Source organism: Salvelinus alpinus, chromosome 28, assembly GCF_045679555.1.
Source record: "Salvelinus alpinus chromosome 28, SLU_Salpinus.1, whole genome shotgun sequence".
NCBI lineage: Eukaryota > Metazoa > Chordata > Actinopteri > Salmoniformes > Salmonidae > Salvelinus > Salvelinus alpinus.
The window spans coordinates 40,013,845-40,032,498 of NC_092113.1; the positions used below are offsets into that span (position 1 = coordinate 40,013,845).

The 18,654-nt window shown below is 43.6% G+C and overlaps 1 protein-coding gene across 1 annotated transcript in view; it reads right to left on the bottom strand.

Moving 5' to 3' along the window:
• The window catches only part of ahcyl1 (adenosylhomocysteinase-like 1), a 44,110-nt gene extending 27,473 nt beyond the window's left edge, over positions 1–16,637 (bottom strand). The window contains exon 1 of the mRNA XM_071373124.1: positions 16,132–16,637. Coding sequence (XP_071229225.1) covers positions 16,132–16,323 — 192 coding nt within the window. The 5' untranslated portion in view covers positions 16,324–16,637. The remainder of the gene's footprint in view (positions 1–16,131) is intronic.
• Between the last annotated feature and the right edge of the window lie 2,017 nt (positions 16,638–18,654).

Consider the following 18,654-nt stretch of genomic DNA (forward strand, 5'->3'; position numbering starts at 1 on the left):
AGAGTTAATGTGTGGTATCAGTGTTGAAATTAGATTCTAGATGTACGAGGCACCAGAACTTTTAGATGTACGAGGCACCAGAACCTTTAGCTGTACGAGGCACCAGAACCTTTAGATGTACGAGGCACCAGAACCTTTAGATGTACCAGGCACCAGAACCTTTAGATGTACGAGGCACCAGAACCTTTAGATGTACGAGGCACCAGAACCTTTAGATGTACGAGGCACCAGAACTTTTAGATGTACGAGGCACCAGAACCTTTAGATGTACGAGGCACCAGAACTTTTAGATGTACGAGGCACCAGAACCTTTAGATGTACGAGGCACCAGAACTTTTAGATGTACCAGGCACCAGAACCTTTAGATGTACGAGTCACCAGAACCTTTAGATGTACGAGGCACCAGAACCTTTAGATGTACGAGGCACCAGAACTTTTTAGATGTACGAGGCACCAGAACCTTTCGATGTACGAGGCACCAGAACTTTTAGATGTACGAGGCACCAGAACCTTTAGATGTACGAGGCACCAGAACCTTTAGATGTACGAGGCACCAGAACCTTTAGATGTACGAGGCACCAGAACCTTTAGATGTACGAGGCACCAGAACCTTTAGATGTACGAGGCACCAGAACTTTTTAGATGTACGAGGCACCAGAACCTTGCTCTCATTAAAGCTTCAAGTTCCTCAGTGTCCAAATCACCAACAAACTAACATGGTCCAAACACATAAAGACAGTTGTGAAGGGGGCACGACAATGCCTATTCCCCCTCGGGAGACTGAAAAGATTTGGCATGGATCCCCAGATCCTCAAAAAGTTCTACAGCTGCACCATCAAGAGCATCCAGACTGGTTGCATCCCCGCCTGGTATGGCAACTGTTCGGCATCCGACCGCAGGCACTACAGGGGGTAGAGCAGACGGCTCAGTACATCACTGGGGCTAAGCTTCCTGCCATCCAGGACCTCTATACTAGCCGGTGGCAGAGGAAGGCCCCAAAAATTGTCAAAGACTTCAGCCACCCAAGTCATAGACTGTTCTCTATACTACCGCACGGCAAGCGGTACCAGAGCGCCAAGTCTAGGTCCAAAAGGCTCCTTATAACAGCATCGACCACCAAGCCAGGCAATTTTATTTAAACTTTATTTAACTAGGCAAGTCAGGTAAGAACAAATTCTTATTTATAATGATAACCTAGAAACAGTGGGTTAACTGCCTTGTTCAGGGGTAGAACGACAGATTTGTACCTTGTCAGCTCGGGGATTCGAACTTGCAACCTTTCAGTTACTAGTCCAACACTCTAACCACTAGGCCACCCTGACTGTACATTAACATAATATCTCTTTCTATGGCTATTTGGTATTCCATTCTATATGTTCTTTAAACACATGTTAATTACATGTAACTTTTAACTAATACAAATGTATTAACTGTATATTAAAATGACTTGACCTCGACATAAACCAACGTACGATTCAATCACAAAATAAAGTAGATTTGAACGTTGGACTCACAGTGTTACAGAAATCTAATGTAGGAGAACATTTCCTAAGAGGTAGTCTTTCATGATAAGTGACAACAAAAGAAAAAAGCATGAATAGATATATAATATAATACTGAATCCATTCTCAGTCACCTCCCAGGAGGTGTGTTGTGTAACTATAGTGGGGAGATGAATAAAGAGGAGGGATTGCTATTGCGTCCACACAACACACACACACACACACACACACACACACACACACACACACACACACACACACACACACAACACACACACAACACATACACACATACACACACAACACACACAACACACACACATGAACGGACACACGCACGCACACACAGACATGGACACATAGACGGACACACACACTGGAGATTCGGTGGGTGAAGCTCAATTCCATGTTGTGGCTAGTGACAGTGTAGTGACAGTGTAGTGACAGTGAAGTGACAGTGTAGTGACAGTGTAGTGACAGTGTAGTGACAGCGAATACACTAAATAGGCCTAGAATTACACTCCCAACTTGCATTACTGTCCAATTTACTGTCATGTGGTATGGAGAAAGAGACCACGGTTGGTATGGAGAAAGAGACCACGGTTGGTATGGAGAAAGAGACCACGGTTGGTATGGAGAAAGAGACCACGGTTGGTATGGAGAAAGAGACCACGGTTGGTGGAGAAAGAGACCACGGTTGGTATGGAGAGAGAGAGACCACGGTTGGTATGGAGAGAGAGTGACCACGGTTGGTATGGAAAGAGAGAGACCACGGTTGGTATGGAGAGAGAGAGAGACCACGGTTGGTATGGAGAACGAGAGAGAGACCATGGTTGGTATGGAGAAAGAGAGAGGCAACGGTTGGTATGGAGAGAGAGAGAGACCACGGTTGGTATGGAGAAAGAGAGAGAGTCCACGGTTGGTGTGGAGAAAGAGAGAGACCACAGTTGGTATGGAGAGAGAGAGACCACGGTTGGTATGGAGAGAGAGAGACCACGGTTGGTATGGAGAGAGAGAGACCACGGTTGGTATGGAGAGAGAGACCACAGTTGGTATGGAGAGAGAGAGACCACAGTTGGTATGGAAAGAGAGAGACACCACGGTTGGTATGGAGAGAGAGAGAGACCACGGTTGGTATGGAGAAAGAGAGACCACGGTTGGTATGGAGAGAGAGAGACCACGGTTGGTATGGAGAGAGAGAGACCACGGTTGGTATGGAGAGAGAGAGACCACGGTTGGTATGGAGAAAGAGACCACGGTTGGTATGGAGAGAGAGAGACCACGGTTGGTATGGAGAGAGAGTGACCACGGTTGGTATGGAAAGAGAGTGACCACGGTTGGTATGGAAAGAGAGAGACCACGGTTGGTATGGAGAGAGAGAGAGACCACGGTTGGTATGGAGAACGAGAGAGAGACCATGGTTGGTATGGAGAAAGAGAGAGGCAACGGTTGGTATGGAGAAAGAGAGAGAGTCCACGGTTGGTGTGGAGAAAGAGAGAGAGTCCACGGTTGGTGTGGAGAAAGAGAGAGAGACCACAGTTGGTATGGAGAGAGAGAGACCACAGTTGGTATGGAGAGAGCGAGAGATCACGGTTGGTATGGAGAGAGAGAGACCACGGTTGGTATGGAGAGAGAGAGACCACGGTTGGTATGGAGAGAGAGACCACAGTTGGTATGGAGAGAGAGAGACCACAGTTGGTATGGAAAGAGAGAGACACCACGGTTGGTATGGAGAGAGAGAGAGACCACGGTTGGTATGGAGAGAGAGAGAGACCACGGTTGGTATGGAGAGAGAGAGAGATACCACGGTTGGTATGGAGAAAGAGCGAGAGACCACGGTTGGTATGGAGAGAGAGAGATACCACGGTTGGTATGGAGAAAGAGAGAGAGACCACGGTTGGTATGGAGAAAGAGAGAGAGACCACGGTTGGTATGGAGAGAGAGAGACCACGGTTGGTATGGAGAGAGAGAGACCACGGTTGGTATGGAGAGAGAGAGACCACGGTTGGTATGGAGAGAGAGAGACCACGGTTGGTATGGAGAGAGAGTGACCACGGTTGGTATGGAAAGAGAGAGACCATGGTTGGTATGGAGAGAGAGAGAGACCACGGTTGGTATGGAGAACGAGAGAGAGACCACGGTTGGTATGGAGAAAGAGAGAGGCAACGGTTGGTATGGAGAGAGAGAGAGACCACGGTTGGTATGGAGAGAGAGCGAGACCACGGTTGGTATGGAGAAAGAGAGAGAGTCCACGGTTGGTGTGGAGAAAGAGAGAGAGACCACAGTTGGTATGGAGAGAGAGAGAGACCACGGTTGGTATGGAGAAAGAGAGAGAGTCCACGGTTGGTGTGGAGAAAGAGAGAGAGACCACAGTTGGTATGGAGAGAGAGAGACCACAGTTGGTATGGAGAACGAGAGAGAGACCACGGTTGGTATGGAGAAAGAGAGAGGCAACGGTTGGTATGGAGAGAGAGAGAGACCACGGTTGGTATGGAGAGAGAGCGAGACCACGGTTGGTATGGAGAAAGAGAGAGAGTCCACGGTTGGTGTGGAGAAAGAGAGAGAGACCACAGTTGGTATGGAGAGAGAGAGAGACCACGGTTGGTATGGAGAGAGCGAGAGACCACGGTTGGTATGGAGAGAGAGAGAGAGTCCACGGTTGGTGTGGAGAAAGAGAGACCACAGTTGGTATGGAGAGAGAGAGACCACAGTTGGTATGGAGAGAGCGAGAGATCACGGTTGGTATGGAGAGAGAGATAGACCACGGTTGGTATGGAGAGAGCGAGACCACGGTTGGTATGGAGAAAGAGAGAGAGACCACGGTTGGTATGGAGAGAGAGAGACCACGGTTGGTATGGAGAGAGAGAGACCCCGGTTGGTATGGAGAGAGAGAGACACCCCGGTTGGTATGGAGAGAGAGAGAGAGACCACGGTTGGTATGGAGAGAGAGAGACCACGGTTGGTATGGAGAGAGAGAGACCACGGTTGGTATGGAGAGAGAGAGACACCCCGGTTGGTATGGAGAGAGAGATCACGGTTGGTATGGAGAGAGAGAGAGAGACCACGGTTGGTATGGAGAGAGAGAGACACCCCGGATGGTATGGAGAGAGAGACCACGGTTGGTATGGAGAAAGAGAGAGAGACCACGGTTGGTATGGAGAGAGAGAGACCACGGTTGGTATGGAGAGAGAGACCACGGTTGGTATGGAGAGAGAGATACCACGGTTGGTATGGAGAGAGAGATACCACGGTTGGTATGGAGAGAGAGAGACCACGGTTGGAATGGAGAGAGAGAGACCACGGTTGGATAAACAAATAAATATTCTATTGGACATGTCTTTTGTTTTAGAAAACCATAACACTTATTTATCTTCCCCAAATACTGCTCCGCACTACAGCAAAATAATGATTTTTTAAAATAATTGCCATAATCCATGTTCAACTTCAGTGTTTTAGATAGTCTTATTCACTATTTTGACCCTGTAAATCCATCTTCTTACTCAAGACTTTAACACTCTACGGGTGTCCCAGTTTGACCACAGCAGGGAGCCCTGGCTCTCAGCCTCTCACATGAATTCATAACACAGAGATTTATTTTCATAAGACTCAAGACCACATTCCTCCAATATCCAGTGTGTTCAAAAACACCACGACCCGTAATCACAAAGAACATCAGAGCAGGAATGCTGATCTAGGATCAGATCCCCACTGTTCATATAATCTTATTTATTATGATCTAAAAGGGAAAATGTATCCTAGATCAGCACTCCTACTGTGAGAGGCTTTGTGTATACGGCCCAGACTCCCTGCAGACTGAGGCTCTGGGAAACTCAGTCCACATATTGCCAGGTCTAAGAGGGGCTATGCAGCAATAAGTTCTGGGTTGTATAAGCTCTGTGATGTGTCCCAAATGGCAGCCTAGTTGCCTCATTTGGGAGCCCTGGTCAAAAGTAGTGCACTATAAAAAGTGAATAGTGTGCCATTTGGCACGTATCCCTGGCTGTCATGCTACAGTATAAACCAAAGACTTGGGCTGTATACATTCTGGGGATACTAAGCATATCATTCAAATCCAGACAGTGCAGTACAGTGCACCTCAGTCAGTGCAATTGGCAATTAGATAGTACTCAGTCCACATATTGTCATGGCTAATCAAGGGGTTCCAACACTCAGCAGTGATGTGTTCTGGTTTTAATTCATCCAAACCCAGAACTAGGTCTAAATCTTACGTGCGCAGGCTACCGAGTGGCGCAGATGTCTAAGGCACTGCATCTCAGTGCTAGAGGCGTCACTACAGACCCTGGTTTCGATTCCAGGCTGTATCACAAACGGCCGTGATTGGGAGTCCCAATAGGGCGACGCACAATTGGCCCAGCGTCGTCCGGGTTTGGCCAGTGTAGGCCGACATTGTAGAATAAGAATTTGTTCTTAACTGACTTGCCTAGTTAAATAAAATGTTAAATAAATGTTAAATAAATGTTAAACAAATGTTAAATAAATGTTAAACAAATGTTAAATAAAATGTTAAACAACTGTTAAATAAAATGTTAAATAAAATGTTAAACAAATGTTAAATAAAATGTTAAATAAATGTTAAATAAAATGTTAAATAAAATGTTAAATAAATGTTGAATACAGGTTAAATAAATGTTGAATAAAGGTTAAATAAAGGTTCAATGTTAATAGTCTATCACAGTATTCATCGTAAATGGCTCCTTTTCGGCCATGGCCCATAATGCTCTTGGGGAAATGCCATTTGGGGCCCGGTCACAATCGAGAGTTAAATAAGCTCAGTGCAACTCAGTCCATCGTTGCAATGCACATCCCTCCATGATATTGAAGCGAGTGTTTCCTCCTATAGCAGCCTACTGTCATCCCTTCACTATACTGGCTCTGTCTTTACTGAAACACTCTGGGGATTCAACTACTTAGTCTCTAGCGGTTGTTTAACAATGTTCTTTCCTAAATTGGTCAAGGCAGGGAATGGGACATATTTAGGAACATACAGGGAACACATTCCTGATAATAAACAAGTTATACATTATTTTTTAAATAAACTATATAAACTCTCTGAATGTTCCTCAATATGTTGTAACATGTTTTAACAACAGCATGTTTTAACAACAGCAATCTGTTATCGACCAGAATATAATAAAGAACACTAATGTGTCATTACAGACACCGATTGCGGCCAGGAATAGTTCATTGTGTTCTCATCCTCAAAATGGTCTCTAGTATATGTACATCCCTGAAGCCTTTCTTCAGTCTCCGACTGCAAGGCACCGTGTCACAAGTCTGGAACTAACATCCTCAAAATGGTCTCTAGTATATGTACATCCCTAAAGCCTTTCTTCAGTCTCCGACTGCAAGGGACCGTGTCACAAGTCTGGAACTAACATCCTCAAAATGGTCTCTAGTATATGTACATCCCTAAAGCCTTTCTTCAGTCTCCGACTGCAAAGCACCGTGTCACAAGTCTGGAACTAACATCCTCAAAATGGTCTCTAGTATATGTAAATCCCTAAAGCCTTTCTTCAGTCTCCGACTGCAAGGCATCGTGTCACAAGTCTGGAACTAACATCCTCAAAATGGTCTCTAGTATATGTACATCCCTAAAGCCTTTCTTCAGTCTCCGACTGCAAGGCACCGTATCACAAGTCTGGAACTAACATCCTCAAAATGGTCTCTAGTATATGTAAATCCCTAAAGCCTTTATTCAGTCTCTGACTGCAAGGGACCGTGTCACAAGTCTGGAACTAACATCCTCAAAATGGTCTCTAGTATATGTACATCCCTGAAGCCTTTCTTCAGTCTCTGACTGCAAGGGACCGTGTCACAAGTCTGGAACTAACATCCTCAAAATGGTCTCTAGTATATGTACATCCCTGAAGCCTTTCTTCAGTCTCCGACTGCAAGGCACCGTGTCACAAGTCTGGAACTAACATCCTCAAAATGGTCTCTAGTATATGTACATCCCTAAAGCCTTTCTTCAGTCTCCGACTGCAAGGGACCGTGTCACAAGTCTGGAACTAACATCCTCAAAATGGTCTCTAGTATATGTACATCCCTGAAGCCTTTCTTCAGTCTCCGACTGCAAGGCACCGTGTCACAAGTCTGGAACTAACATCCTCAAAATGGTCTCTAGTATATGTACATCCCTGAAGCCTTTCTTCAGTCTCCGACTGCAAGGGACCGTGTCACAAGTCTGGAACTAACATCCTCAAAATGGTCTCTAGTATATGTACATCCCTGAAGCCTTTCTTCAGTCTCTGACTGCAAGGGACCGTGTCACAAGTCTGGAACTAACATCCTCAAAATGGTCTCTAGTATATGTACATCCCTGAAGCCTTTCTTCAGTCTCCGACTGCAAGGCACCGTGTCACAAGTCTGGAACTAACATCCTCAAAATGGTCTCTAGTATATGTACATCCCTAAAGCCTTTCTTCAGTCTCCGACTGCAAGGGACCGTGTCACAAGTCTGGAACTAACATCCTCAAAATGGTCTCTAGTATATGTACATCCCTAAAGCCTTTCTTCAGTCTCCGACTGCAAAGCACCGTGTCACAAGTCTGGAACTAACATCCTCAAAATGGTCTCTAGTATATGTAAATCCCTAAAGCCTTTCTTCAGTCTCCGACTGCAAGGCATCGTGTCACAAGTCTGGAACTAACATCCTCAAAATGGTCTCTAGTATATGTACATCCCTAAAGCCTTTCTTCAGTCTCCGACTGCAAGGCACCGTATCACAAGTCTGGAACTAACATCCTCAAAATGGTCTCTAGTATATGTAAATCCCTAAAGCCTTTATTCAGTCTCTGACTGCAAGGGACCGTGTCACAAGTCTGGAACTAACATCCTCAAAATGGTCTCTAGTATATGTACATCCCTGAAGCCTTTCTTCAGTCTCTGACTGCAAGGGACCGTGTCACAAGTCTGGAACTAACATCCTCAAAATGGTCTCTAGTATATGTACATCCCTGAAGCCTTTCTTCAGTCTCCGACTGCAAGGCACCGTGTCACAAGTCTGGAACTAACATCCTCAAAATGGTCTCTAGTATATGTACATCCCTAAAGCCTTTCTTCAGTCTCTGACTGCAAGGGACCGTGTCACAAGTCTGGAACTAACATCCTCAAAATGGTCTCTAGTATATGTACATCCCTGAAGCCTTTCTTCAGTCTCCGACTGCAAGGCACCGTGTCACAAGTCTGGAACTAACATCCTCAAAATGGTCTCTAGTATATGTACATCCCTGAAGCCTTTCTTCAGTCTCTGACTGCAAGGGACCGTGTCACAAGTCTGGAACTAACATCCTCAAAATGGTCTCTAGTATATGTACATCCCTGAAGCCTTTCTTCAGTCTCTGACTGCAAGGGACCGTGTCACAAGTCTGGAACTAACATCCTCAAAATGGTCTCTAGTATATGTACATCCCTGAAGCCTTTCTTCAGTCTCCGACTGCAAGGCACCGTGTCACAAGTCTGGAACTAACATCCTCAAAATGGTCTCTAGTATATGTACATCCCTAAAGCCTTTCTTCAGTCTCCGACTGCAAGGGACCGTGTCACAAGTCTGGAACTAACATCCTCAAAATGGTCTCTAGTATATGTACATCCCTAAAGCCTTTCTTCAGTCTCCGACTGCAAAGCACCGTGTCACAAGTCTGGAACTAACATCCTCAAAATGGTCTCTAGTATATGTAAATCCCTAAAGCCTTTCTTCAGTCTCCGACTGCAAGGCATCGTGTCACAAGTCTGGAACTAACATCCTCAAAATGGTCTCTAGTATATGTACATCCCTAAAGCCTTTCTTCAGTCTCCGACTGCAAGGCACCGTATCACAAGTCTGGAACTAACATCCTCAAAATGGTCTCTAGTATATGTAAATCCCTAAAGCCTTTCTTCAGTCTCTGACTGCAAGGGACCGTGTCACAAGTCTGGAACTAACATCCTCAAAATGGTCTCTAGTATATGTACATCCCTGAAGCCTTTCTTCAGTCTCTGACTGCAAGGGACCGTGTCACAAGTCTGGAACTAACATCCTCAAAATGGTCTCTAGTATATGTACATCCCTGAAGCCTTTCTTCAGTCTCCGACTGCAAGGCACCGTGTCACAAGTCTGGAACTAACATCCTCAAAATGGTCTCTAGTATATGTACATCCCTAAAGCCTTTCTTCAGTCTCCGACTGCAAAGCACCGTGTCACAAGTCTGGAACTAACATCCTCAAAATGGTCTCTAGTATATGTACATCCCTGAAGCCTTTCTTCAGTCTCTGACTGCAAGGGACCGTGTCACAAGTCTGGAACTAACATCCTCAAAATGGTCTCTAGTATATGTACATCCCTAAAGCCTTTCTTCAGTCTCTGACTGCAAGGCACCGTGTCACAAGTCTGGAACTAACATCCTCAAAATGGTCTCTAGTATATGTACATCCCTGAAGCCTTTCTTCAGTCTCTGACTGCAAGGGACCGTGTCACAAGTCTGGAACTAACATCCTCAAAATGGTCTCTAGTATATGTACATCCCTGAAGCCTTTCTTCAGTCTCTGACTGCAAGGGACCGTGTCACAAGTCTGGAACTAACATCCTCAAAATGGTCTCTAGTATATGTACATCCCTGAAGCCTTTCTTCAGTCTCCGACTGCAAGGCACCGTGTCACAAGTCTGGAACTAACATCCTCAAAATGGTCTCTAGTATATGTACATCCCTGATGCCTTTCTTCAGTCTCTGACTGCAAGGGACCGTGTCACAAGTCTGGAACTAACATCCTCAAAATGGTCTCTAGTATATGTACATCCCTGAAGCCTTTCTTCAGTCTCTGACTGCAAGGGACCGTGTCACAAGTCTGGAACTAACATCCTCAAAATGGTCTCTAGTATATGTACATCCCTGAAGCCTTTCTTCAGTCTCTGACTGCAAGGGACCGTGTCACAAGTCTGGAACTAACATCCTCAAAATGGTCTCTAGTATATGTACATCCCTGAAGCCTTTCTTCAGTCTCCGACTGCAAGGCACCGTGTCACAAGTCTGGAACTAACATCCTCAAAATGGTCTCTAGTATATGTACATCCCTGAAGCCTTTCTTCAGTCTCTGACTGCAAGGGACCGTGTCACAAGTCTGGAACTAACATCCTCAAAATGGTCTCTAGTATATGTACATCCCTGAAGCCTTTCTTCAGTCTCTGACTGCAAGGGACCGTGTCACAAGTCTGGAACTAACATCCTCAAAATGGTCTCTAGTATATGTACATCCCTAAAGCCTTTCTTCAGTCTCTGACTGCAAGGCACCGTGTCACAAGTCTGGAACTAACATCTAAATACAGCATACCCCTGGCCCTTTGCTATTTGTCTACATGCATCGCAGGGGTGTCAATTGAGTATGGCAAAGTATGGCTGAGTATTAAAACCATTCCAATCTTCATTTAAAAGACAATAGCATTTTAGCATATTAGGGCTGGCTTTAGGACCATGCAGACGCCTCGGAGCGGGCAGGAAGGCTGTTTGCCTGGCTGCAGTGAACAGCATAACTTTCCCTTCAAAACGTGGTTAAAGATGGCTGTAAATGGCTAGGTGAATGCTGTTTGACATAACATGAAACTAAACTAGAGTTTTTAATCCCAGTTTTTAATTACAGCTAATTGCTGTAAAACATGTTGTCGTAGAATGTTATTTATGTCCCTTATCAACTGAGGTGAATGAAGTTACAGCAGCCAAGGTGATCATGGCTGGAGTCAATTTTTTTTGTTTTTGCTGTTCTCCGAATAGCATTTTAGAGTTTTTAAATTGTGTAGAAATACAGTAAATGAGCTTCAACACTGTCAAGTTTGCCATACCCTACGTTTATCTGAACTGACCCCACTTTGCCATACCCTGTTCAGTTGAAATCATATCCCAATTTAGCTGCATTTTAAAATAACTGCCCAAAACAAACTGGCTACAATTGGGAGCAGGGGTGCAACTTTCCCTGGCCACATGACCCCCCCCCCCCACCGGAGATGCCTCAGAGCGATCGAGTAGGCTGTTTGGTGGTTTCAGCCAGCTGGATTTAGGACCACGTGGACACCACAGAGCATGCAGACAGGCTGTGCAGAGTTGTAGAGTCTCAGAGTTGTAAAAGCAAGCAGAGCAGAAACCGGCTACTCTTTATTTGGCTGATGTAGCTGGCAAGGTAATAGCTGTTTGACTTAACTGAAAAAAAAGTATGTATTCCCAGTGCTAAGCTAGTAGTGTAGCTGACATGGAACGTTAGATAATGTTTCATCCTCTCTCGACTGAAGTTCTGTCTGAAGAAAATTAACTAGCTAGCTAGCTAGTAGCTACCACAGCCAGTTCAGCTCTAGCTATCTGTCAGTTTGTAGCCTTTTTGTCCCGTTTCAACAGAAGTAAATTAACTTGGCTAGTTTTCGCCAGTAGATGTATCATTAGAGCTAGCCAAAAGTTGGCTCACGTTAGTTAGCTAGCTCACTTACTTCAGGTATTATTTGTGCCCCAATCACACTGCAGTAGACTTGAATCAAACGATGAAACCAGCGGTCAAACGATCGAAGACCGATATTCAGATGTTTTTTTGACAGCGCAATGTGAGTTTTTATTCCAGTCAGTATAGCATTGTAACGTTATTGATCTGTCTGTTTCCCCTAGATAATTCCCTACTTTACACACTGACACGGTATAAACAGCCCTACAGGCTTCACTGTCATGGTCAGCACACAACACAATATTGATGATGATGAATGGATACAGATACTGTATGTTTGAATGCCCAGTCATGTTCATATCATCTCAGACATCAATTACTGCAGTTTAAGGCCGTCCATAGAACATACTATATGCAAGTGAAACTGAATATCACGCGCTCAGAAATGTTATTCCTCTGCTGGAGGTGTAAAACACAAAAGGGGACATATTTGCATTATGTGAAGGCTGGAATAATTTTTGTTGTTGTAGAGCAGTAGCAAATAGATACTTTTTTCCGTAAATGGCACACGAGTCGCCTGTGGGATTTTGCCCCTGTCCATTGAGAAGGCTGCTGGGGGGTGCCACGTTCCAAGGAATATGGGGATTGTGACCCAGATGCACAAGGCACGTCTCTCTCTCTCTCCCCAGAATGAGCTCTCTCCCACCATTTCATGGCTATTAATTGTTTCATAACATTCATTGTGTACGGCGTTTTGCTGTGTCTATCAATCACCAGTAGTAGCCTACATTTACCGTTAATTCCCATCATTTATCATCTGCCATGTTTGTTTGGTTATGGTAATTTCTGTTAATACATTCAATATAGTATTAGTAGAGTCATTTACAGATGTCATTGTCGGGAGTAGACGTGTATGTAGCAGATGTTAATGATACACTCTTGAGAAACACGTTTTTTTTTTGTTTATTTCATTTCATTTACAAGTTTTGTCAATTTATTTATTCATTTTTTTTGGTTTGAAACTCTCCTGTCATTGTTCAGTAAAGACGCACTCCTGATTATGCATATAGAAGTAGGACTAGTCTACCTGGCCCGTGTGCAAATGTAGGCCTATAAATGTGCCCATTTGAGGATGTCTGACAGTATTTCTGATTGTCTTAACGAATCAAAACACTAATGAGCTGTGGAGCTTCTCAAAGTAATTTTTTTCATCACCTCAAACAGAAAGTAAAAAAAAGTCTGTTTTTAGAATGAATTGAGAATGACAATAATTTCTCAAACTATTTGAACAATATTTCAAACTCTCTCCCTTTCGATAACCACTCTGCATGAAAAGGGAAAAATGTAATGCTCTGATCCAGTGGAAACGTCATAAAATACCTGATTACTTCTTATCCTTTGCACAAATAGTCTACAACTGTGTCTGCCCCAAGCTCACTGGCGCTGGAAACTGAGGGCCCAGAATATTTGATACAATGTCTCAAGATTGCTAGTGCAAGTTTTGGGGCCACCCAGTTGATACTTGATACAATGTTTCAAGATCGTTGACACATTGGTTATTTTCTACCTGCTGGCTGCAATGTTTTTGTGTTGGCTTTATGTAGGTTATTATTACATAGTTGGCAATGGCAATAAAAGTTACTTTTAGATTTGTATAATTTTAATTTAGATTGTCTGTGGTTAATCAACATTCTATGATTTTGAGATATAAAGACTATTATAAATTAAATTAAACTGTTCCAAGAAAAAGTGCATATGCAAATCATAACTGGCGAGCAGATTGGTAGAAACGGCAAGATAAATTGGCACCCCAGATGGAAAAGGTTGTGGACTGCTGGTGTAGCCTATTACCAGCAACTTCAGGGGCGTATTGGCAGAGGCCAGCAGCAGCGAGAGGTTTTTTTCTTTCTGGTTAGGCTATCTTGATCTCTGGCTCCTTCGAGTCATTTGTGTGTCCTCATTATTTAATCAAACATCGTGCTTAAAGCATCAGACAAGTTCAGTACAAGTTCAAACACATAGGATGTGTCTATATAGGCCTGTGGAAAAATAGACATTTTAAACTTTTGACTAATCGGTTGGGAAAGACTACACTTGGTGGATCAATATCTATTTTAGTCAGTGACAGCCCTAATAGAAATTCAGGAAATTAGCTCGAGACAATTCTGAGGGAGGAACCCCCCTGACAGATTATGTCCCGCCCACTAATAAAACCAAAGTTGAGCACCTGATTAGAAGTATTGTAGAGTTTGGTCATTGTTTTTGAAGTAGCCTACTGATGAATAATGCAGTTAATTAGTTACAATTATGCAGAGGATTAGCTTTTCTATCTGGGTCTGAGTAATAGATAGATCGAGGTGCTCACTGCTCAGCTTGGACACTGACTGGAAGCACTTGCATGGGTCTTGAACAGCCTTATATTTCAAATGAATTAAACCGTTTTTTTAAACTCATCAATCTACACATAATACCCCATAATTACAAAGAAAAAAAGGTGTTAGGAGATTTTTGCAAATGTATTAAAAATAAAAAACAGAAATACCACATTTACATAAGTATTCATACCCTTTACTCAGTACTTTGTTGAAGCACCTTTGGCAGCGATTACAGCCTCAAGTCTTCTTGGGTATGATGCTACAAGCTTGGCACATCTGTATTTGGGGAGTTTCTCCCATTCTTTGCAGATCCTCTCAAGCTCTTTCAGGTTGGATGGGGAGTGTCGCTGCACAGCTATTTTCAGGTCTCTCCAGAGATGTTTGATTGGGTTCAAGTCCAGGCTCTGGCTGGGCCACTCAAGGACATTCAGAGACTTGTCCCGAAGCCACTCCTGCGTTGTCTTAGCTGTGTGATTAGGGTCGTTGTCCTGTTGGAAGATGAACTTTCACCCCAGTCTGAGGTCCTGAGCTCTCTGGAGCAGGTTTTCATCAAGGATCTCTCTGAACTTTGCTCCGTTCATCCTGAAAAATATCCCCACAGCATGATGCTGCCACCACCATGCTTCACCGTAGGGATGGTGCCAGGTTTCCTCCAGATGTGACGCTTGACATTCAGGCCAAAGAGTTAAATCTTGGTTTCATCAGACCAGAGAATCTTGTTTCTCTGGTCTGAGAGTCCTTTAGGTGCCTTTTGGCAAACTCCAAGGAGGCTGTCATGTGCCTTTTACTGAGGAGTTGCTTCTGTCTGGCCACTCTACCATAAACGCCTGATTGGTGGAGTGCTGCAGAGATGGTTGTCCTTCTGGAAGGTTCTCCCATCTCCACAGAGGAACTCTGGAGCTCTGTCAGATTGACCATCGGGTTCTTGGTCATTTCCCTGACCAAGGGCCTTCTCCACCAATTTCTCCGTTTGGCCGGGCAGCCAGCTCTAGGAAGTCTTGGTAGTTCCAAACTTCTTCCGTTTAAGAATGATGGAGGTCACTGTGTTCTTGAGGACCTTCAATGCTGCATCATTTTTTTGTACCCTTCCCCAGATCTGAGCCTCGACACAATCTTATCCGAAGCTCTACGGAAAATTCCTTCAACCTCCTGGCTTGGTTTTTGCTCTGTCATACACTGTCAACTGTGGGACGTTATATAGAGAGGTGTGTGCCTTTCCAAATCATGTCCAATCAATTGAATTTACCACAGGTGGTCTCCAATCAAATTGTAGAAACATCTCAAGGATGATCAATGGAAACAGGATGCACCTGAGCTCAATTTCAAGTCTCATAGCAAAGGGTCTGAATACTTATGTAAATAACGTATTTCTGTATTTGCTTTTTTATAAATTTGCAAACATTTCTAAAAGCCTGTTAATACTCATTATGAGGTATTGTGTGTAGATTGATGAAGATTTTTTTATTTAATCAATTTTAGAATAAGGCTGTAACATAATATGGAAATGGGAAGGGGTCTGAATACTTTCCAAATGCTGTACATTATCAGAATAATAGTCCTGCTATAAATTCAGGGAATTTCCCAGTAAATAAATACAATATTTATCATTGGGTAACATAAGGTGAAAAATTCATAAAGTAAATTTTTATTTGATATTTTAGAAGGTCAGAGACGCAATAGGATGTTTTTTCTTTAAGAAACATTAGTCACTATGATACAGCAGGCAGGTCCTGCACCCACTCATCCATAATCCCGCATAGATGCAGTTTTCCCACAATTATCCTATACTGTACTGGATGTTGATGACGGTGCTCAGTGCTCACGGTTGTCAGTCTTACCTTCTTGACAGATTTGAGAGTGGGCACCGCAGTGAATGCGGCAGACTGCAATTCACCGACGTTCATGTTCATGTCGCTGTTCTTGCTAACCGTCATCGCAGAATATTTTTCCGCGACGTTCTCGGTCTCTTTTACATATTTCGTTGCCTGTTTCACCACCTCCAATTTACCGTCCACGACCGCATCTGTCATCTTCGCATTCAAGTGATTCCGACCTTTTGGATGAGAATTGTGATGATGTCCGACTTGGTAGGCTAGTCTTCTCTCTGCTGTCACGCACTGCTCGCTTTTCGTTGACCGGTGAGCTTTACTGCTTCGTGTTTGGAATTTCCGAACCGAAACTGTCTGCTGAGCGCAAAATCAAGAGATGGACCATGTAACGTTACTATACTGAATATTATTAGCTGGCATGTAAGCACTGAGCAGTGGAGAGTGTGTAGTCAACTATTGTCGTCGGTCATCCGCCGGTTTACCAGTTACAGTCGGTTGTCTCAGTCACAAGCTCAGCATCCGATGTGGGCGTCTTGTTAGAGCAGTCACCTGAATAAGTGGGCGGGATGTGGAAGGCTCTCGGCCAATGGCCAGCCGAGATGGTGAGAAGGGACCACTCGTGTGCCCAATGAGAGCTGGACTGGACCCATCTCACTTTTGATAGCATTATGACCAGTGCAAGCCCACAGTCAATTTTGTTCATGTTTAGATTTTTTTGTGTATTGATGTTCAATGAAGTGTATCAATAGCGACACCATGTTAATAGAATTTAATGAACAGATGTTACACGAAAGAGTTCACAGTCAAATAATTTGTTAACCACTAACGTTAATCTCCTGTGGACAGATTCAGTGTAAATGACAAACTTTAGCAGTCATTTTACTAATTGGAAACCAAGATTAGTTAACCACAATTTGTTTTATCTATCATCCCTGAAGGACTGCATCAAAAGATGAAAAAAAAGACCCCTTCAATTAAAACACGTTTTTGATGATTGATGAGATAAAGATGGTGAAGGGTCCTTTTTAACTCCGTCACAATCGTACACTGACTCGTTCATAAGGTGCTCATAGCCACGGGCAGTAAGGGTGCTGCAAAACAGTAGTTGTATAATTAAGATCAGTATCTTACAGGATTCAATAGTTGGAATTGTAAACGTTGTTGCCCCTGTCCTTTCCTCTGTGATGTCATTCTAATGGATTCCAGAAAGAACAAAACCCTGTACTCCAAACATTTACATCAAAAGGTGTAAAGTTAGAGGCAAAGACACAAAACATCCACGTTAAATTAAAGATTTTTTCTTTGATCAAATAGCATGGAAAACAACCACTTTTTTTGTGCATAATTAATTACAGACCACTTAATGTATTGTAGACTTTCTGTCACCATGGAGATAAAACAATGTACAATACAGTAATTTAATAACATTGAGATGATGTGATAATGTGGCTCAGTTGGTAAAGCATGGTGCTTGCAATGCTAGGGTTGTGGGTTCAATTCCCACCAGGGGACTAATATGGAAAAAGTATGAAAATGTATGCACTCACTACTGTAAATTGCTCTGGATAAGAGTGTCTACTAAAAAGGAATGAATAGCTGGCAGAAACCCCAAACAGACACCTTCACATGTAATATCTTAAAAGGACAAAAGTTTACAACAATTGCAAAGGTGTGGGGAAAACTCTTCTAAGTAGTTGTGTGTTACTGACTGGGTCAGAGAATAATGAGTGTTCCTTAGTCCAGCTGATCTTTTGGAGAGGACTTACTGTGGGTCTAGTGGTACATGTTTGAAAAGTGCACTGTTATATTACACTAAACAAAGTACACCAGGATCCACCCCCAAAAGTCACTGGTTCCCTTCCTCTTGACAGACCATGTGACCACACCCAGGTGCCCGTGTATATTCTTCCACAACCTCCACTTCCCATCTGTGTCCCCTGAGTTAAATCCCTAAGAGCCCAGTACACACTCAAGGTAATCAAACCTCTCTGTGTGTTGTCAGGAAGCTGCTGTCTCTCAACACTGGTCAGGTCCTCAGACAGGTTGGCAGTGTTGGAGTCCAGAGTCACAGAAGCTCAATAATAGACAGTACCAGTCAAAAGTTTGGACACACCTACTCATTCCAGGATTTGTCTTCATTGTAGAATAATTGTGAAGACATCAGAACTATTATTAGTGGTTTCTTTGCAGCAATTCGACCATGAAGGCCTGATTCACACAGTCTCCTCTGAACAGTTGATGTTAAGATGTGTCTGTTACTTGAACTCTGTGAAGCATTTATTTCTGCTGCAATCTGAGGCTGGTAACTCTAATGAACTTATCCTCTGCAGCAGAGGTAATTCAGGGTCTTCCTTTCCTGTGGCGGTCCTCATGAGAGACAGTTTCATCATTGTGCTTGATGGTTTTTGTGACTGCACTTTAAGAAACTTTCAAAGTTCTTGAAATTTTCCACATTGACTGACCTTCATGACCGTCAAGTAATGATGGACTGTCGTTTCTCTTTGCTTATTTGAGCTGTTCTTGCCATAATAT